General features: G+C 40.5%; 1 protein-coding gene across 5 annotated transcripts in view; it reads right to left on the bottom strand.

Annotated features, from left to right (window-relative positions):
• kank1a (KN motif and ankyrin repeat domains 1a) overlaps positions 1-22,892 on the bottom strand; it is a 230,304-nt gene that overhangs the window by 15,519 nt on the left and 191,893 nt on the right. For 4 of the 5 annotated variants that reach the window (XM_041186282.1, XM_041186281.1, XM_041186280.1 and 1 more), the window contains 6 exons: positions 18,550-18,717; positions 10,270-10,384; positions 6,150-6,383; positions 5,568-5,655; positions 4,352-4,571; positions 3,172-3,314 (listed from right to left, as the gene is read on the bottom strand). In XM_041186282.1, the coding sequence (XP_041042216.1) occupies positions 3,172-3,314; positions 4,352-4,571; positions 5,568-5,655; positions 6,150-6,383; positions 10,270-10,384; positions 18,550-18,717 (968 nt within the window). The remainder of the gene's footprint in view (positions 1-3,171; positions 3,315-4,351; positions 4,572-5,567; positions 5,656-6,149; positions 6,384-10,269; positions 10,385-18,549; positions 18,718-22,892) is intronic. The other variant, XM_041186279.1, reaches the window with a different exon arrangement.

The raw sequence follows: 22,892 nt of genomic DNA, 5'->3' as shown, positions 1-22,892 counted from the left end.
TTGGTGAGCGGGGGTAGGGCCCACTCGCTGACGTGTAAAACGATGCACGATGATGTCACCGCGCCCGATTTAAATTTTCAGGTAGGTGGGGGCACAGCAAAATCAGCTGCATGCCCGCCGACCTGTCAATAGCCAAATGAGGCCATTGACAGGGTCAATTAAGCAATTAAAGGACCTGCCCGTCCAACCTTAAGGTTGGTGGGCAGGCCAGGAGATCCAGCGGGAACTGGACAAAACATGAAACCTCATCCATGGGTGGGATGAGGTTTCATGTAGGCTTTAAAAAATTTTAATAAAGATTTTGTGAAAATTATGGAAATGTCCCAACTCATGTGAAAATGTCACGAGGGGACATGTAAGGGAAATTTTACTTTTCTATTTTTAGTTTTTTTACATTTTGAGCTGATTTCCCTGAGGCTGCACTTAGCCTCAGGGCGTTGAGTGCGCTCTTTCATGAGCATGCGTGCACATGCATGGAAGAGCGCACTCTCGATTTTGGGTTCCCCCCCACCCACCGCCTGCACAGGGAGCGCATAGCGCTTCCGTGCGGATGTAATGCTGGGTGGGCCTTAATTGGCCTGCCCATGTAATATGGCGCTGCGCCTCCAATTGGGGGCGCTGATCAGAAGCGCGCCCGGACGCACCCGCCCACGGATTGGGGGGGGCGGGGAGGGGGGGGTAATTCAGCCCATTATTACAGCTGATAAAGATTCCACAAAAAGAGTCTGCACAGGACTAGATAGTGATTAAGGAGGTGTGCAAGAATGTGACAAATGGAGTATAATGTTTGGCGATAGAATGCTACTCACTTTGGTATGAAGGTTTGAACAACAGAAATTTTTTAAATGGTGGGTAACTATTAAAATGTTGGTGCTATAACGGATTTAGATGCCCGCATACCCAAAACACAGAAAATTAACATGCACGTACAGCAAACAAATGGAAAGGCAAATGATATAAAGGGTGAAAGTGAAGTTGAAGATCAAGGCTCTGTAATAACTGTCCTTTTGTACTGTGCACAATTCTGGTTTAGGTACTTAAGGAAATATTTGCCTTAGAGAGGTTGCAACTAAAGTTCTGGAATAAGAGGGTTGCCCTATGGGGAGAGATGGAGTAAATTGGTTCGTACACTCCAGTGTTTAGAAGAATGAGGTGATCTTACTAAAACATAAGAATCTGCAAGGACTTGATGGGGTAGATGCTGGGAGGCTGGAACGAGAGGGCATAGTCTCAGGATAAGAGGTCAGCTATTTAGAACTGAGGTGAGGAGAAATTTCTACACTCAGTAGGTTGTGAATCTTTGGGATTCTCTATCCCAGTAAACTATGGGTGCTCAGTCGATGAATATTCAAGGCTAGGATTGATAGATTTTTAGTTTCCAAGGGAATCAAAGGTTGTGGAGATCTGGCAGGAAAGGGAAGTTCAGGTCGAAGATAGGCATAATCTTCCTGAGTGGTGGAACAGTCCGTATTGGCCTCCTCTTGTTCCTATTTCTATGTTCTTACTGAACTGAAAGGCAGGAAAACCAAGCTTATGCAAGCTGTCCTTGTACTTTGCCCCTTTAAGCTCCGGCATAATTCTGGTAAATTGGAGATGTACCCTTCTCAAGGTCAGTCTTTCTTTCCTGAGCTGCACTGCCTAAAACTGAATGCAGTACTCCTGATGGAATCTGACCAAGGCTCTGTACATTGATCCTTAGTACTCCATTCCCGTGAGATAAAGGCCAGTGTCCCATTAGCCTTTCTGATTACTTTTTGTACACACACATCAGTTTTTAGTTATTTGTGTCCTTCAATACCTAAATCCCTTTGCTCTTCCACAGCTCCCAGTCTCTCACCATTTTCAATTTTTTTTCCTGGATCCAAGTTGGATGATCTCTCATTTCCCTACATTAAACTGCCGCAATTTTGTCCATTCAAAATTTGGCTACGTTCTTTTGTAACTTCCTGTTCCCAACTGCTCAACCTACTATATTCCTACCTTAGTGCCATCTGCAAAATCAGATCTACAACTCTCTATTCTCTCATCCAAGTCACTGGCTTATATATTAAATGGCTGATGCTCAAGTGCAAATCTCTGGGGAATGTGACTGATCACATCCAGTCAAAGAACATTCCCTTTATCCCTAATCTCCACCTCCTACTTCCCAATTATTTTTGCCAATAACTTCTTGTGTGGAATCTTATCAAATGCTCACCAAGTCCACATAGTCAATATCTATAGACACTGCCCAGTTCAAGGTAGTGAGCGACCTCCTCAAAATCTTGGGCTGCTGTAAACCTTTGCTTTTGGAGAAATTTTGATCATACTTTCTTTTCTGATTTAAATAAATGTAGCTTGAAGGTTGAGTTTTTCATTAGCATATATAACATAACGCTTACAAGAAAGTTCAGGGAAAATGTAATAATGCAAACTTAAGAAATCAGTAATGACAGATAACTGTATAGACCTAAGAAGTGTTTGCAAGGAGCAAGATGTGGAGTACACTAGAAAGAAGCACATGAAGAAGAAATCTAAGGCAGAAAATGAACATAAGATTTGAAAGATGATGCTAGGAGTCAGATTTCTGATAAAACTATAGCAACATACGCTGGAATGGGTGTCAAAGGAGGTTTGAATGTTTGAGATAGAAATCTTTTGACTTTTTTTTTGTTTTGGGGGCGGGAGGAGGAGGAAAAGGCGAGGTTACACAAGAAAATCAGCTACAAAAAAAATCAGTAAAATGGTCAGCTTTGACTATTACATGGCTACCAAAACCAAATTATTTGAAAAATAAAAACATTTCCCCCCCCAACCGGCTTTAGAAATTGATATAATATGCTTAAGTCATAGATACCTTCACCATTACTAAACAGAACTTTTTTTTTGAGAAAGGACTAAATCCACACCTAAAAATCCAATTTGGAGTACTCGAGGATAAGATGCATACTACAGTTTACTTTGGGAAACCAAGGTGAAGAAATAATGTACAGGAAAAAATAAGGTTAAAAAGAAATGCACACAAGTGTGTGACTGTCACAATCTACAAGTATAATGTAAAACTCAGTGTGCGGCAACTACAAAGAGGCAAGATATTAAAGATGGTTGCATGTTGAATGGAAAGATTAAAATTAAGAATTGCAGTGTGATTTCTCTAAACAACTGTTACAATATAAAAAGAATGTTACAAACCTGACTGGCTTTGGCATTCACATCTCCTTGACTAAATAGCTCATCCACAATTTTCATGTCTTTCTCATTTTCCACTGCAGCAAGAGCAGCAAGCATAATGGGAGTATACCCAGCTTTGTTCTGTTGGTTAACATTGCACACATCTGTAATATAAAAAAAAGATCTTAATTCCTGAAACACCACCAAAATAATCCAGAAAACCTTTGATAGAATAAAATGAAAAATGTATTTTGATTAATTTTCAATAGGAATAAAGACTCATTGTTTAATTGGAGGATAAAATAGTTCATACATTGGGCCATAATTTACTATCAAAATAATAGTGAAGCTAAGTGTGCTTACCATTAGTTATTTGCTAATCGAACAGCAACTTCAGATGAGGGGAAATACGTAATAAAACACAAAAGTCTGTAAGTTTCTGTCTGAGATGCGCTGCTCTGTTTGCAGGTCATGAAAATGGCATCTCATCATTTGGCTCCATATACAAATTAATTGAATGACACGAAATTCCTGTTTTTGTATGGTAGATGTGAACTAAACTCACCATGGAAAGTTAGGGAATGTCTTTTTCAGTCTAAGTATCTTTTGAACAGCATGATAAAATTTTAATTATTGCTAAACGGCCTTTCTGATGATGAAAATTAGCTTCTTCAAGTGTGGACTCTCATTCCAACAGTTTTTAATTGTTGGAGATTTTTTAAAGAATTTTTTTTGCTGTTTGTCTTTTCTCCCTCTTTTAATCCAATCTTTTTTCTCTCTCTCTCTCTCTATATATATATATATATATATATATATATCTTGCTTTCTGTATCTGATCGGATGTTAAATTTACTATTCTAACTTGCATCATTTGCTTCAAACTGCACTATTCATGAATGATTTTTCAATATGATTAGTTAAAGAAATACACAATTGTAGCATGCAGAGGGAGTTTGGATCTTTAATTTAGTGAAAAAGCTCATAAAAACATGGGCAAGTCTAATGAACCGGTACCATTTGCCACTTAAGAGTAAATTTTACCGCTGGCATTTAGGAAACGAAGACATTTCATCCAGGTGGATTCCAAATGTTAAGCATTAATAGCAAAGAATCACCCAACTTATACAAGCAGAAATAGTTAACTGAAAAAATGCCAGCAGTGTTAACACACATTTGCAAAGAATTAAAACATTCAACATACTTGCATCTAGAAGCAACTTCACAATTTCAAAATTTGAGTGAGACACACTGTAGTGAAGGGCTGTATTGCCATTTCCATCAGCCATGTTGACTACATGTTTCAAGACTTCTGGTGAAATCTCCCTGAATCCAGCCAGGTAATCTTCTACCATGGTGGGAACTGCCGACTTCTGACTAGATACACGGAACCATTCATGTTGGATATTGTTTAGGCAAAGTCTCTGTGAAATTAACAACAAATTGTATATTTGAAAACAATACTCTTATTGGGATAAAAAGCTGCTGAGCCAAACATATTGAAAACTTTTTAAAGAAGCCCCCCCTCCCCGCCCCTAACAGCAGTGTGGGTATACTTGCACCACGAGGACTGCACCAGTTCAAGATGACAGCTCACTACTGCCTTTTCAAAGACAATCAGGTTGAGCAATTAATGCTGACTTTGCCAGCTACAGATCACAAAAGAATAAAAGGAAACACTGGAGGATAGTGAGTGACACAGTTATTTTGATCACCAAATGGAATGGAGCACAGCTCCTGTTACAATTCAATAGCTACCTATATAATTAAAATCTAAGCATCGATAATTAAACTGTTTAGTTCATTATGTGCAATAAAAACACACCACAAAATTAAAGAAAATGGAGGCCTCCAAAGCTTTAATCAGCTTTCACATGGATGGATTCACTTAATTACTCATCAAAAAAATCAAATTCGACTAAAGGAATCTGTTCCAGAAGTGCATTTGTTTTGCAGACTTACTGATCAAGTTCACAATCTGAGATAGTAGATAAGCCACTGTGTTTGAACTAAACTACAATTCATTAATTTGTTCCACAGACCATATACAATCTACCCCAACAATTTAATATCTTAAACTGAAGTTTCACAAACAGCTCTTGATCCCCAAATTGCCAGACAATTCAAAACTCTTGCCATTCACCCTTGGCCTGCTGGTCTTTGTAGAAAAGGCCACCATAAAAGGGCTGTAATGTGTAATTAAATCTAATTTTTTGAAAGCATCTTTTGCTATTTTATTAATATCATCTAAATATTTTCATGAATCATTTGCTGTATTTTATTACATTGTTATCTTACTGTGGAAACATCAATAAAAGATTCAGAAGCATGTTTTCTCCAAAATACCATTATACTTGCACTTGCGCAAAAAAATTCTAAATCAGCCTGAAAGGATATTGATATGTTTAACATAACCTTACCAGTTCTTTGCTGGCCATTGCTTTTGGGTCATTGAGCTGGTTTTTCAATATATTGCAAGCCGACAACACCTTCTCACTTAACTCGTACCTAATGTTTGAAAAAAATTGTTAATCCAAATATATTTATACCAGGCAAAAAAAAAACTTGTATCCCCATTTCTGTTTATTACTGTATTATCATCTACCATCCCTCAGTTAAACAGCAGGCTGCAATTTCCTGAGAATAACAAGCCACCCTTAGGAATGACCTTTGACAGCTTAACAATGTATTTTCCCACTTTGTGGGGAAAACCACCTAGTTTCCTCTTAGCATGTTGTCATTAAAGCCATGGCACATATTAATAACTCATAGGAAATGTACTGAATATTACTGAAACAAATATATTATGAGAGGATTTAAGAGAACAGAATGGAATAACTTCTGAGTTTTATGTTCTCCGCAATTAAAAATTACAGGAATTAATAACAAACTGATGTACATCTGCATTACTCTGGATTTTAGATTATCTTCCCAAAGCATAATTAGGGCCCCTTAGACCATGTTTCATGCAAATGGTATATTTCTCATAAAAATGGTTATACTTCTCCCTTATTTCCACTTTGTCAGCTTCTTTTTCACTTCTTTCCAACACCGCAATCTCTTTTTCATTTGAAACATTTGCAATCTCAGTCCTACACATATCAGGTCCCTCTGTTAGCACTTCACGATTAATCTCAACTTCATCCTTAGAATACTCTCGATCTTCAAACTCATCATCTGATTCAGAAGATGAGCTTTCATCTGAACTGGAATCATCACTGGATGTGGTTTCGTACCTAAGAGAATAAAATCACTCGATAAATTTTGGGTAATTATAGTAGACTGCGGCCATAACTGTACATTTGGCAGGTAGCCAAATAGTATACCAGAATTAAGTGCTTGGTACAGAGGGAGCACAAATTATTTTCAAACATGGTGCCGGCTTGCACAAAGAGCCAACTGTTTTGAAATAAAAATGCTATCGGAACTAAAAGGACAAGTACAACATTTTCACATATCTGTGGCATTGATACGCACCAACACTGGAACGTCATCTGCAATTATGGGTTAGAAATATTAATTTAACTTCATTTGCACAGCAAAAAAAATGAAACATATACAAGCACGTTTGCTCATCATTCACTCTTCAGGAATCCATTTTAAGAAATATGCTGTGCCCTGTGCAACATCCCCATCTATTGCAAACAAACTATCTTGTTGTCATCATTCCTACCCTCTCTTCATTCTCTCTCCTCCTGACTGCCACCTCACCACTTCCAATCATCCTTGCTTTTCCCTGCAGTGTACCAGCTCTCAAGCAAAACCCAACATTGTCTGCAGCACCCACAATCCACTCCCACTATTTACAGCCCCAGAATCAATCTCCATCACTTCCACCATCCCAGTGCTGATGCATCCCGAGTTCACTTCCCCAACACTACCACACCCAGCAACTCTCCCACTCCACTCAAACCAGAATCCCTCTATCCTTTTTGTGACTTACCCCAGCACCTCTAACATTCCTACAAGCCCTGGCACCTCCTTGCCAAACACTAGAACTTTCTTGTTCAGTGCTCCCATATCTTGCACTGTCATTTCAGTTATCCCAGAATTGCATAGCCACTCCATGTCACCCCACATTGTGATAATACAATGTGCATTAAAAAATCTTTTGCCTCTTGGTTAGCACCAGCCCTGCTTCTGTCACCTCTGCTTCACAGCACATGCAGGCATCTGATTTAGCCTGCTTCCCAGTGGTGGTGCTTCTCTGGGCCTCAGCCAGAATTTTGTCCCAATCAGGGAAAAGAAAAATAGGGAGGAAAGGTGCAAGGAGTGCAAGTGCGAGGGAGCTAGCACGAGGTTAGAGGAGACACAGATTTCTTTAAAGACAGATTCAGGGAGGAAAACAGTATTTGGGAAAAGAAAGGTAGCCAGGATCATGGTGATAGAATTAGGAATATCTGAGGATCGGGGTTAAGAGAGGACTCACCGTGAGCAATACCATTATTTTGCCAATCTTAGTATGGCAATTAATTTGACACCAAGTCCATATGTGGCAGAAATACTATCACGTTTCATTTGTCTTTTATAAAGTCTCTGAAAGTTACAGAATTACTCCATCCTTTTTGATACTATGCCCAGAAATATCCCCCTGTTGAGGAGGTTGGGCGAGGGCGGGTGCGAATCGGATCAGCACCGCAACACCATTTTACGTGGGTGAGCCAATTAAAGCCCGCCAATCGTAATGCATGCCCGGAAGCACTGTGCACTCCCTGTGCAGGCTGAGGAGGGGGGGGGGGGGCTGGTAGAATTCCCTGAATGGTTCCCTGCGTGCACACGAAAGAGCGCAAAGATCTCCCTGAGCAATGATGGTGCCTCAGGGAGATTTGTTTCAGTCTTAAAATTTTAAATAAAGGATTTTTAAACATTTAAAACATGTCCCCTCATGTGACACTATCACTTGGGCTGACACATGTCAAAGAATAAATGTATAAATTTTTATTAGATTTAAAAACAGTTCATGAAACCTCATCCCGGCTGTGGATGAGGTTTCATGAAAAATGCGAAGGCCGCCTGGGCTCTTCGCCTGCCCATCAACCTTAAGGTAGAACGGGCAGCCCATTAAATTGAATTAATTAGTTTTTAAACAGGTCTTAACAGACTTTTTGACAGTTCGGCGGGCACGTAGCTGACTCAGCTGCATGCCCACCGAACTGACAATCTAAATGATGCGTGGTGACATCGGGACACCCGCCTGACATCACTGCGCGTCATTTTACTCATCGGCGAGCGGGCCCTGCCCCCCTCCTTGCTGATGGGAAAATGCTGCCCTATGATGCATCATTTTTGTGGACCACATTAGCAAGAATTACTGCCATTAGATTGAAGTAAGATGGTTTCCAATTAATGATGCTTTTAAAATTGAAAATTTATTTTAAAATGTAGCTTCCTACTTTGTGCTTATGTTTCCATTTGAATATGAAAAACAAGAGGAAAAATCTGCCATTAATAGTTTATAGCTTTTATTGGTGTGGGGGAAGGTGAAGAGGATGTTAATACCAAAGATGTACATGACAAAATATAAAAGGGTATTAATAAACTTATAGAATGGGTTTGCAATTGGCAAATTAATCTCAACAAGTGCAAGTTGATGTATTTTGCTGGGTAACATAAATAGGCTGGGTGCTATTGGAAAATAAAAGTCTAAGTGAGGTAGAGGACCAAGAGATCTAGGGGTACAGATTCACAAATCATTAAAAGTAGCAACACAGATTAACAAGGACAAAAATGCAAACAACACACTGGGGTGATTTGTACAGGAATAGAATTGAAAAGCAGAGAAGTTATGTTTCATTTATTTGGAACCTTAGAACACAGTGCAAAATCTTAGTCTCCATATTACAAAAAAGATATAGATGCTCTGGAAAAGGTATAACAAATTATATCAGAACTGAGAGGTTACATGTAACCATCAGGAAAGTGTGAATAGATTGGGGCTCTTTTCTCTAGAAAAGAGAAGGATGAGAAGTGATTTAATTAGAAGTCCTTAAAATTATGAAGGCGTTTGATAGGATGGATGTAGAGAAATGATTTCCACTTGTGCGAGAATCTAAAACTTGGGAGTAATAGATAATATTGTCACTAATGAATTCAGCAATGAAATTCAAGAGAAGATTTATTCAGAGTGATTAGAATGTGGAAATTGCTACCAAGAGAGTAGCTGAGGCAAATTAGCACAGCTGCATTTAAAGGGAGCTGGGTAAGCACATGAGGCAGAAAGGAACAGAAAGATATATAGAGAAGGTTAGATGAAATAGGATGGGAGGAGGTTTATGAGAAGCAAAAAACAGGTATTTACCAGTTGGGCCAAATGGCCTGTTTCCATACTGTAATTTATATGTAGTTTTCTTGCAACAGTGTATTGCAAAGTGATTATAAGTTTCACTGGAGGAAGTCTTAATTCAAATTCATTTTATCTAAATATTCAGTTAACAGCTGTACAACTGGGATTTATTTTTCTTTCAAACTGAGGTATCAGAGATGTACAATTCATTCCAGTGTAAGTGCTCAAGAGAGCGATTGAAAGGGTATTATAACTACATTGCCAATAACGCCTCCTCGCTTCAGGAGTGCATTTGAGGTAATGCTTACAGTAACTTTAGCTTAAATACATAGACCATATATGCAACACACAAGAATTAACAGTTTCTTAGCCTTTTGCTTTTATATAAGCATCATTTTCATATATAAAGTCAAATAATAAATATAATTCAGAATACGATCATACTAGCCACATACTGTATACCTTGAGATCTTACATTATCTTTCTGTGGCACGTCAGCTTCATGTCACTTAATGAAACTGATATGTCATAAAACGTTTCTATCACCATATTTTCTATGTAAGCAAAGATATCTATTACTGTATTTTGTATAGAGATGACAATTTCTTAGTAAAATCCAGCTGTCTGAATTTTCTCAGATTTTCAAGCTTCCAAAATTCTTAAGTATTGAACTTGCCATTCTATTTCTTATGAACAAACCATATACTGTTTATTAGAGAGATTTGCTGTGGAGAATAAAACAGAAATTCAAACTAAAAGTCTGCACTGCTCCTTTGTTGTCATTTGTGATTAATCAGAACCAATTCATTGAATTAGAACAGTGGAGATTTCACACTCACCCTCCATTGACACCAACAAACTGAAGGTTCTTCTTTGTGCCATTTGCTTCATGCTTTCTGGGGCTATCTTTTTTCTTCATAATGGATTTCAGTGTGCCTGCACTGTTAAAAGGTACTGCAAAAAAAGTTTAATGTTACATTTGTGAAAATGCTTACCTACATACATACTATAATTGACCATTCCTGACAAAATGATGGAAGTTAGTACTAACAAATACCGATGCAACAAGTTTGGCCACAAGCAGAGTACTTTAGCACATTCACTCATCTGCTGCACAACAGAATGAAACATTTGGATCCCATCAGCAATTTCCCACATAGCAAGTTTCCTGATCTCAACTGCAGTTGCTGGGAGAAGTGAGGGAGGAACTGATGAAAAGTATGGAGGGAAGTAGGGAGATAGGGAGGAAAGGTACCATAGGTAATTAGATAAGAGAATCCACTGGAAGAGGAGATGAAAATAAGATATCTAAGGAACAATGCAACCCAAATACTTGTGAAAAATAATGACATTTGAAAATAACATTAAGCCAGGGCAGCAAAAAAAAAGCTTACTTTATATTGTATTGAGTGGAGCATTCAGAATGTTGTCAACAGGTTTCTATGTTATTCCATTTACTATCTACAGGGTGTGAAGATAAAATCATTCTTCTGTAGCACAAGACCACAGGTTTTAATGTGTTAATAAGCCAGAAGTTCACATCTCTTGGCTTCATAGTATCACTGTGTGATGGGGCATATCAAGAACAGAAACAAGACACCTCCCTATAATGAGAAGCACCTTGGGCCATTCTTGTGCAAATTTTAAGCACTGGATTAAGAATGGTATTCACAGGAGCCTGGGAGTTGGCTGTCACTTTCTTAGGCAGAGAAATTGCATGATACAGGACGACTAAGACAGATGCCACGTTAATACAATGGGCAGAATTTTCTGCCTGTTGGGTGGGCTGGCCCGACCTGACCCAATCGCCGGTGGGCGGGGAGCCGATCCCCACCAGAGAAGTGGGCCCTACCACCATTTTACGTGGGAGGGCCTTAATTAGCGTGAAGTCCGCTGGGAAGCGCTATGCGCTTCCTGTGCGGTTGGGGGGGATTCCCCAAAAGCGAGAGTGTGCTCTTTCGCGCATGCAAGAGTGCACATTCCCTGAGGCTAAGTGCTGCCTCAGAGAGACCGCTGACACTTTTAAAAACGTTAAAAATAGAAAAAAAAAATCCTTAACATATTCCCCTTATAGATGGGACATGTTCATTAATTACACTAAAACTTTATTAAACTTTTAAAACCTCTACATGAAACCTCATCCCACCGTTGGATGAGGTTTCATGTTTTTTCTAATAACTGCCAGGGCTCCTGGCCTGCCCGTCAACCTTAAGGTTGGCGGGTGCACAGCTGATTTTGCTGCACCCCCGCCTTCCTGAAAATTTAAATGGGGCAGGACGATGTTGGGGGTTCCACCCAACGTCATCCCGCGTCATTATACGCGTCGGCGAGTGGGCCTGGGCCCCGCCCCCTTCTCGCCCACGGCAAAATTCAGCCCAATGAGTTTTTAAAATGCACTCTGGTTTCCTGTAAGTATACAAAAAATAAATAGTACAATCTGCACAAAAAATTGTGTGACCTTTTGCTAATTTTATTCCACATCTGCTCAAACAAGGTTTCCAGGTTACAATTTTAGATCCTTTGAAGCTATGGTGAATCATATGCACTGACATTTAATAAAACTTGCTTTTTGATCCTTGATTCTGTTCATTAGATCAGATACTGAAGCAGTTGGCATTCAAATCAGTAAAGAGCACAAATGAACATCAACTACACAGAGCCACATTGTACTGTTGCATCAAGTGCTTTGTCAACATTTTATTAAAACAGGCTGTAGAGGAAATGTAAGTGATTAACTGATCAACAGAAGTCAAACTTTTAGATTTAAGTGCTATCACCCTTGTTCACATGCCTTGTCAGTTGAAAGCAATTTTGTTTTCAACTGGGACATACAGCCATGTTCCTTACTACTTGTGTATTCATGGTTCAACTGAAGTCAAAGACTGGGAGGCAGGAATATAATGCAGCTGTGGGCAGCCTTTATAGAGGAGATCTAGGCACATTCCCACAAGGGGAAAATTGAGAGCAACCAAAGCCACAGTGCCCTGAATGACAAAGGGGTTAAGGAGGAGTCACGACAAAGACTTCCTATTTCCTCTTCTGTAACATCGCCCAAGTCCACCCTTGCCTCAGCTCACCTGATGTAGAAACAGTCATCTGTGCCCTTGTTACTTCCCACATTTTACCCTTTGTAAATTTGAGGTCATCCAAAGGACTGTTGCCTGGATCCTAACTCACACCAAGTTGCGTTAACCCATCACCCTTGTGCTTGCTGGCATAAATTGGCCCCCAGTTAGGAAATATCTTGATTTGAAAATTCTCATCCATTTCAAATCCCTCCATGGCCTCATCCCTCTATCTCTGTAAATTCCTTCAACCCTACAGCCCTCCAAGATATCTGCAAACCTCCAATCTTGGCCTCATGAGCATCCCTGATATCAAGCATTCTACCAATGTGGTTGAGTCTTAAGGGCCTAGCTAGCCACTCAGTTTGAGCAAACTGCTATTTAAAAGTCAAGAAAGAATAACATAGGTCAGACCATTTGGCATCAATCTAGGCACCAGAAACAACAATGACACATCCTGCCCAGTCATCCCTACAAAGTCCTCCTTACTAACATCAGGGACTTGTGCCCAAATTGGGACAGCTGTCCCACAGAATAGAGGAACAGCCTGACAATCATACTCACCAAATCATACCTGCCAAATCCTACCCTACAGCCAATATCTCGGATTCCTCCATCACTAACCCTGGCTATGTCCTGTCCCACCAACAGGATAGGCCCACCAGAGGTGGCAGGAGGCACAGCAGCATAGAATCATGAGTGTGGGGCCCTGGGAGTCCTCGCATTAACTCGGGACATCATGAATCTAATCGCATCAGGTCAAACATGGACAAGCTACTGCTGATTACCACCAAATTACCTCCTCCACAAGGGCACAGAATGTACTCTGGGTGGGGACTTCGATGTCCATCACAATGAATGGTTCAGTAGCATCACTACTGACTTAGCTGCCCTACCTTATATTGCTCTCACCAATCTACCTGTCACAGATGCATCTGTCCATCATAGTATCGATACGAATAAGCACTGCACTGCCTTTATGGAAACTAAGTTCCATCCTCACACTGAGGATACTCTTATGTTGTGTGGCACTACTACTGTGCTAAATGTGATAGATGCAGGACAGATTTAGCAATTTGAAACTGGGCATTCATGAGACGCTGTGGGCCATCAGCATTGTTTTCAATTGCAACCTGTAACCTCATGACCTGTCATTATCCTTTACTGTATCCAACCCTGGTTCAAATAAGAGTGTAGGAAAGCATGCCAGGAGCAATACTAGGTATACCTAAAAAATAGATGCCAGCTTGATGAAGCTAACATACAAGACTACATGCATGCTAAAGGTATGCACCATACGATGGGCTGTGTCATGATATGGCAGGTGGTTTTTGCCAGGTTGACCAAATCCCAAAAGGAAGCTTGGTCAGGCTATCACAATGATTTTGCAATTTGTATTTATCATGAGAAGGTATATGTACTGAAGTCAGAAGTAAAGATTCCATTACCACTTCTGGAGATTCTAAATATTAAATTAAAACATTAACAAAAGAAAAGAAAACTTAAACACACAAGATTACAGTTACACTGTTAAATTTTGTCTTATAACAGTTCCCAAAAGGTTTCTACTTAGCTAGACTCACAAATAAACACCCTTTTCAGACAACAGTCCCAACAGATTCTTAATCTGTGAAACCTCCAATAACATTACTGCAGGCACCCAATGTTGCTATAAGGGAGGTATTTCACAAGTTTCTCTCTGCCTTCCACTCGGCAATGAAAATCCAACGCTTGTAACGTAATCTTGCTTTCTGGAACAACCAGTCACTTCTCTGGGGTGGCTAGAAGCTGTTTTTCACAGTCCACTCTTCAAGATCTCACATGGCCATTCACCATACAGCTTTCAATCTTTCCCTAAATATATTTTCTCCCCTTTTATCTTTTAATCTCATTGGACGAAATTTTTACGGCAGTGGGATTTGACGTTCCCGCCAAAGGCAATGAAGTTTAGAATGTTTTGCCGCATTTTACGGCCCTGTCCCCGCCGAAACGGGGCTGTAACATTCTGCCCATTGTTCTTAACCTTCTTTTGAAAGTTACCTTTCTCAGAATCTAAAAATCTTTTATGTTTCCATCCTGTCTTTGCTTTTGGAGGAATAAAAAAAGATATCCCCAATACTTGTTTACCTATGAACTCCTGCAAGATGCAAACACTTTCCTTTAAAATTCAAACAACCTCTCAACATATGTAAAAATGCGAATGTCACACACAGACAGACAATCCTGCTTCACAGTATCCTACAGTAATACTGGGGAAAAATTATATTTTCTTTACAACAGATTTAAGCAATCCCACAACCAACAGGTCACATCAAAGCTCTGTAGTCCGGCCCCACCTAGGTGTGAATGGTGTTGGACTATTAAGCAACGAATGGGATGAGGGGGCTCCACAAACAGCCACCACCCTCAATGATGAAGGAGCCTCGCACATCAGTACAAAAAGCAGGGCTAAAGCATTCGCAGCCATCTTCAGCCAGAAGTACCAAGTGGATGATCTATCTCAGCCTAGCCCCAAGATTCCCAGCATCATAGATGCCAGTCTTCAGCCAATTTGATTCACTGAACATGATATCAATAACCTGCACTGAAGGCACTGGATACTGCAAAGGCTATGGGCCCTCACAACATTCCTGCTATAGTACTGAAGATTTGTGCTCCAGAACTAGTCATGCCCGTAGCCAAGCTGTTTCAGTCCAGCTATAACATTGTCATCTACCTGACAATATGGAAAATTGCCCAGGTATGTCCTGATTGCAAAAGCAGGACAATTCCAATCCGGCCAATTACCATTCCATGAGTCTCTAACTCTTTTTCAAAGAAAGAGTGAGACAGTAGGATGAAGCAAAAAGAGGTGTATGACAGATGTCTGCTTGAAAATAAAAGGGTGAACTAGGCTGAATATAAGTAAGACAAGTGGAAACAGGAAATAATAGGAGAAAAACAGCATGAGAATAGATTAGTGGATTATATAAAAGGGAATCAATCCAATGGTCTTTTATGGGCATATTAACAATAAAAGGATTGCCAGAGGAGCGATGAGGCTAATTAGGAAACAGATCTATTGGTGGGAGCAGAAGGCATGGCTGAGGTAATAAACCAGTGTGCTGCATTGCTATTTAACACAGAAAAAGAATTTGTCAAAGCTCTGGTAAACAAAGAAGTTACCAAGATCCTGGCAAGATAAAAATAGATAAAAGACAAGGCACAAGAATGCTGGCAGTATTTCAAAGTGGATAAGTCACCTGATTCAATTGGGATGGAATGTAGGCTGCTGAGTGAAGCTAGTTGAGGTGATGCTGGCCATAACCTTTCAATTCTCCTCAAATACAGGAATAGTGTCAAAAGGCTGGAGGACTGTAAATGTTAAATCCTTATTCAAGGAAAGGGAGATGAATAAACCTGGCAATTACAGGCCACAGCTTTTAACAAACGTGGTGAGGAAGTTTGTAAAAACAATATACTGGGACAAGGGATTAGAGGGCAAAAGGAGGATAATGTAGACAGGCTGTACTAAAAGCTACTGAAGCATATGAAGGTAAGCTTTTAAACTTGATACTCTGGGGTAAAAGGAGCTAATGCAGGTGAATAAGAACTGGAGTAATGTGCAAGAGAAACCGAGTGAGGGATAGGAAACATGAAAGCAAAGCTTTGAACAAGTTGGAGGTTATGAATGGTGGAAGATGGGAAGCCAGAAAAGAGTGCACTGAAATGGTTGAATCTGGAAGTAATGGAGGTGTATATATATAAGGAGTCAGCGGCAGAGGGATTGAGGTTAATGTGGAGGCAGATGATGTCATGAAGGTGGAAGAAAGTGGGCTTTTTAATGCAGAAGATATTAGATCTGAAGTTCAGTTAAGGACCAAGCAGAACACAGAGGTGCTGTGCAGTCTGGATCAGCCTGAAAGAGTGATGGGAAGTTGATGAAATCAATAGAGAGGGAACAGTGGTTGCGGTGGGAGGTCAAAGTTCACAACTTCAATCTTCCCAATATTGAGCTGAACAAGGTTAAGACATACCCAGACCTTGATGTGAGATGCAGTGTTGAATGGCTAAGCAAGGTGGTAGAATGCCAGAGCTAGAGAGACAGTGAGCACAAAAAATAGGAGTGGACTAGATGGCCCATTGAGCCTGCTCTACCAGTCAATACGATCATGCCTGATCTTGAGCTCCAACTCCATTTCATGCCTGCTCCTTATGTCCCTTAATTCCCTGAGAAACCAAAAATCTGTCTATCCCAGTCTTAAATGTATTCACCCATGGAGCATTCACAACCCTCTGAGGTAGAGAATTCCAAAAGATTCACACCCTTTGAGTGAAGTAATTTCTTATCTCAGTCCTAAATGATTGGCCCCTTATCCTGAGACTGTGCTCCCATGTTTTCCCCGACCAACTGAAACAATCCCTCAGCCTACCAATCCACCCTACCAAGTCCTTTCAGAGTCTTGCAGATTTCAATGAGATTGTGTCTCACTCCCCTAAATTCTGAAAAATATAAGCTCAATTTACTCAGTTTCTCATCATAGGACAACCCCCTCGCCTCAGGGACCAACTTAGTGGACATTTGCTGTACCACCTCCGAAGCAAGTATATCCTTTCATAAGTGTGGAGACCAAAACTGCACACAGCATTCCAGATTCACCAAAACCCTGTACAATTGTAGCAAACTTCTTTGGTCCTGTACTCCAATCCCCTTGCAATAAAGGCCAACATGCTATTTGGCTTCCTAATTGCTTGCTGCACCAGCATGCTAACTTTCTGCCTTCCTTGAACGAATATACCCAAGTCTCTTTAAACATCAACACAAGTTTCACACCTTTTAAAAATATTGTGCTTTTCTATTCTTACAAGCAAAGTAAATAACTCCACATTATCCTCCATCTATCATCTTGTTACTCACTCACTTAACCTGTCTACATCTCTTTGTGGTCTCTCTGTCTCCTCCCTACAACTTACCTTTCAATCTAGTTTGGTATCATCACCAAACTTAGATACATTACTTTCCATCTTTTCATCCAAGTCATTAATATAGATTGCAAATAGCTAAGGGTTCAGCACTGATTCTTGTGCCACTCCACTATTCACTGCCTGCCAACTTGTAAAAAGCCCTTTTACACCCTTTCTCTGCTTTCTATCCATTTACCATTGCTCTATACATGCTAATATACTATTACCCCAACTCCATGAGCCCTTATCTTGCCTATTAAACTTTTGTGCAGCCCCTTATTGAATGCCTTTTGGAAATCCAGGCATACAGCATCTTCTGGTTCCCCTTTATCTACTCTATTAGTTACATCATCAAAAAACCATTAAATCTGTCAAATAGCATTTGCTTTTAGTAAAGCCATGTTTACTTGTTTTATCATACAATGTTTTTCTAAGTGTATTGTTAAGAGTCCTTTAATAACAGATTCCAGCATTTTCCCAACAACTGATGTTAGGCTAACTGGTCTTTCTCACTTTCTCCTTTCTTGAAAACTGATGTGAAATTGCTAACTTCCAATCTTATGGGAGCATTCGCAAATCTAAGGAATATTGGAATTCCAATGCTAGGTATCTTTGACAAACATGTGGAAGCTGACCCCTAATTATATTTTAATAATGACATTTGAGGTGGAATTAAATTAAACACTTGGGGAAAAAATAATTTAAGTTTTGGGAACAAAAACAGGAAAATGAAAGCATGAATAACTGTGATATGGAGTTTGTACAGACATAATAGATCATCTGCTGAGATTTACAATTTTTAAAAATTGCAATGTTCTCAGAACAGTTTTTAAAAAGTAGTTTAACAACTTAAGTGTTAAGTTTTTTTTAAAAAGGTTGGACTTAAGTCCATTAGCACTCAAAAAGGCAGCCCCAGGAGTGGGGAAAAGAGAGCTCTTGGGTTCCTAATCTTAAATATGGTTCAACTTTAGGTTTATTTAATTGAAAATTAGAGTCACCACAGGCTGTTCTCATATTTCCAAAGCTAGTCAGTTAAGTGCTGAAAGATGCTCAAGAAGCCTGTGCTCTCTTGAAGGAGACACATGTTGCACAGTTCATCATAATACATACCATGAGGTGCAGAAGTTGCTTGTTGGTTGGTTAAAACAGTTTGAAGAGTTGTGTTTTCCTGTTGTGGTGAGGTCTCACAGGAGTCTACGATCTTTAAAGTTGATAAATTCGTAGATGTCAGAAGACTGCTGGCAGTTTGGATACATGAACTGTGCTCAGTTCTTGCACCTATCGAAAGGAACAAGGCAAATTCTCAGCATGGAGCAACACTACTGCAGCAACATGTTTAACGTTTCTAAATCTGCAGTTAATTAATTATTTAGAAATTCTACCTGTGTATATATTACACATTGGGTGGATAGCTAGGAGGACATCGGAAGTACGTAAACAATAAGGAATCTAGCAACACTACAGATGAGGTGCATTGTTGTATTCAAATATTACCATTACTACATCTGCACAGACACTTGTTATATATCCTCAAAACTAACTGTAGATCATGGTGGAATATCCTGAAAAGGGTCCATTATGATGTCACTGAAGGCCATTAAGGAATTTAAAAACAAGGATGAGAACTTTAAATTGGATGAAATGGGAAAACCAGGGGGCAATAGACAGAATCAAGTCAGAAGTAATAGGTAAACAGCACAAGGTGTAGGAATTGGATATGGGCAGCAGAGTTTTGGATGAGTTAAAGTTTATGAGTAAGGGGGATAAATAGCATTGGAATATTCGAGTTACAAAGGCATAAGGAGAATTTTAGCAGATGAACTTAGGAAGGAGTAGGTAGTAATTTGTGATGAGAAGGATATGTTGGAAGCTCATCTCAGAGTCAAATAGAACGCAGAGGTTGTGAAAAGTCTTCAGTAGCCAGGGAGGGTACTAGAATTAATCACAACAGTATGGAGTTTTAGGTGGGAACCAACAATATTAGCTTTTGTTTCCAAATGGCTGATGGAAGAAAATTGCAGCCTATCTATGACTGGATAACAGACAGGCAATCTGACAGTGCCAAAGCCACAGAGGGGTTGAGAAAGCTAGAGATATAAGACCAACGTCAATGTCATGAAACTAGTTTGCGATTGTCTACTCAGCCCATCGATGGTGGGCCGTTTTCTGCCGTCAGACGTCGGGAACCTCATTTAAATACATTTACATACCATTATAAGGCTAGCCCACTGGACTCATCTCCCCCATGCTGGATCGTCTGCTCATGTCGGCATGATTGCACACTGACATTTTCACAACTGCACATAAAAGTGATGCGCACCTGATGAGCTGCACTTCGCTTGGGACATCAAGGTTTGTATGCTTATCTTGCTTCAGGCAGCACTCGCAGTCATCAGCAGCAAGCTTTGCAGATAGCACTACTGCACTTTTAGGGGGGCTCACGAGCAGGTTTCTATCTACCAGACCAGCCATAAGGCGGGAGTGCCTTTATACGGCTGCAGGGCTAGGGCTTGCTTGGGGAAGGGAGAGAAGTGGCCTCAGGCAAGGGAAGAGGGTGCAAGGTGAGAGCTGTATTGGGGAAAGGGGTATCCTAGGCTTTGTGTGGGGACACAAGTTGATCTGTGCAAGTGGCCTCAAGGTGGTGAGGGCAGAGGAGCCAGTCTCCAGAGGAGATGAGGCCAGGTGGAGGTGTGAGGGTGTGTGTGACAGAATGACGTCCCTTGAGCTGGCAGAAAGTTTGATGCCAGCGAATGAGTGATGGGCTTGAGTGTGTGAGTTTAGAGTGATGAGCCAGTTATCTTACCCTCGTGGCATGGATGAGATCATTCATCTTCTGTCTGAATTGGATGATCAACCTCGTCAGTGCAGAATTGGCACTGATCACCACTGCCATCGCCTACTAAGCTGGAACTGCAATGTTGCTGCCCTTCCTGCGGCTAGATTGGGGTTAGAGGACATTAGGGCACGCCTCCACAAGAGTCCAAAAGACGCTCGAGGTGTGTGTCACTAAACCTGGGGGCTGCAGTCTTCTTGCCTTTCAAGGCCATGTCTTATTTTCAGCAGTACTGGGCTGGAAGCACTGAGAGGTGTGCTAGCGGCTGTACTTTAAACGTGGCGCCCGGCATGATGAAGTGACGAGGTGATGGCTTGGCAGGCGAATCGGAGCCCGCCTGCCATCAAAACGGTGTGTTTCCCATGAATACATGATTAATGTGGTGGATTTGGGGTGATACGCCATTGCGGCCGATGTGTAAAACGTTGTTTTACCCGCCCACTACTGCGATTAGTGCAGATCTGGGATGATTCCGCCCATAGTGTTGTGCGTCATCATTGTACATGTGGAACTTGACTCCATCTCTCTGGATGACAATGCTACAAGGCAGCATGTAGATGAGGTACAGCAGGAAGTCCAAAGAAAAGATACTTGAGGGAATCCAGAACTAACAGTACAGGGCTGGGAAAAGAGGCCATTAGCTGGAGTTACTCCAGTAAGAAAGAATGGAACAAGTGAGGGCAATCCTACCAAGCTGGATAACAGAGGTGGTCTTGGAGGGAAAGGATGTGGTTGACCATGTCAAAAGCTGGAGACAGCGGGGGAAGGAGGGGGAACAGTCACAGCATGTCATTCAAAACTTTGATTAGGGCCATTTCAGCACCATGGCAGGGAAATAAACCTTACTGGAGAGATTCAAACATGGCAGTTGTGTTAAATATGGACAAATGTCTTGAAAGGAAAGAGGTTGGAAATGGGGCAACAGTTTGCAAGAATAAAGCATTTAAGATTTGTTTTGAGGAGTGGGTGATGCTAAATTTTTTAAATGAGGGGGACAATGACATCATGATGGACCCTTTCCACCATGATCTACAGTTAGTTTTGAGGATATGTAACAAGTATATGTTTACAATGCCAGCTAGCATTAGGGCCAAGGAGCAAAGATGAATGGCAAGCAGTTTAAAAGGAATATGGTCAACGAAGCAGGAAGAGTGTCTCATGTATAAGATCTTTCCTTCCCCTTTCAGCTTTTCCCATGCTCTGAGGTTGCCACAATGCTAGTTGATTAACCTTCATATCAACCAACATTTTTTCTTGGATTTGGTGGGTGCTTTTACAGCCAAATGCCCTTCCTGCCACCATTTATCTGGGCTGGGGGCCAGCACTGATATATACTGGCTTGCTTGCATCAGTAGCTAGGTTTTTCCGTGGTGAAGATGGCCCGGAGTGGGACTTGAACCCGGGCTATCCGGCTCAGAGACAGGAGAACTACCCACTGAGCTACTCCAGCTCCCTGGTTTCATATACAAGATGATCAGCAAGCAAGGAAAAGAGATAGATACAAGGAAGACACAACTTCAGAGCTAGGGGTGAATGGTGAGCAAGTGGAAGCATTGAATGACCTTAGTCACAAAGTTCATGAGCTTAATCACATTTTCTCTGAACATAGGAACAGAAGGAGCCACTCAAGCCTGTTCCATTATTCAATGAGATCATGGTTGATCTGTGATCTAACTCCACATATGTACCTTTTTCCATAATCCCTTAATATCTGTTTAACTAAAATCTAAGAATCTCAGATTAAAAATTTACAATTGACCCAGCATCAAATATCATCTGTGGGAGAGAGCTCTGGACATTACCATTTTTTGTACATACAAGTGTTTCCTAACTTCACTCCAGAAAGACTAAAAATTTGAGCCAGGTGTATAACCCCCCTAGCCCAAGGCTTCTCAACTGCAGAAATACCCTCTCTCTATCGATCTTAGTATTTGCCCTTAATATCTTGAAAATTTCTATCATATTACCCCTTAACCTACTAAATTCCAAAGAATAAAACTTAAGTTTGTGTAATCTTGTTATGTAAAATCCTTGGAGTCCAGGTATCATTCTGATAAATTTACACTGCAATCCCTCAGAGGTCAATGCACTCTTGCTAAGATGTAACTACCCAGGACTGCTCTCAATATTCAAGATGTGTTCTAATCTGTTCTTTGTACAGCTGTAACAAAACTTCTAAAACCTGGTCTTCAAGATACAGATGTCAGCATTCTATTAATTAATCTTTTTTATTATTTTATGTGCCTGTCCACGACATTTTAATGAATTACGGATCTTTAAGTCTCCTTGCACATCTATTTTTTCCTGACATAGCCATTTAAAGAAGTACCTCCTTTTTAGATTCAAAGTGAATGACTTCACATCTGCTTATGTTGAAACTCGTTTGTCACAGTTTTGCTAGTAATTTATTCATTACTGTGTGCTCCTCCTGAAGGCAGGTCCTTGACTCATTGTCAGCTAATGCATCATCTGGGGTTATCTCCTTGGCTGCTTTTGTCAGTGATGGTTTGCACTTTCCAATTGCATTCAGGGCGAGGAGGCAGGTCCCAGTCTACCTCAGCCAGAATGGGAATCAAACCTGCACAGCTGAACCACATGCAAGCCATCTAGGCAACTATCT

This window comes from Carcharodon carcharias, chromosome 4 (assembly GCF_017639515.1).
Source record: "Carcharodon carcharias isolate sCarCar2 chromosome 4, sCarCar2.pri, whole genome shotgun sequence".
NCBI classification, from domain to species: Eukaryota; Metazoa; Chordata; class Chondrichthyes; order Lamniformes; family Lamnidae; genus Carcharodon; species Carcharodon carcharias.
The sequence above is the reverse complement of the archived record's forward strand: the minus strand, read 5'-3'. Positions and strand labels throughout refer to the sequence as shown.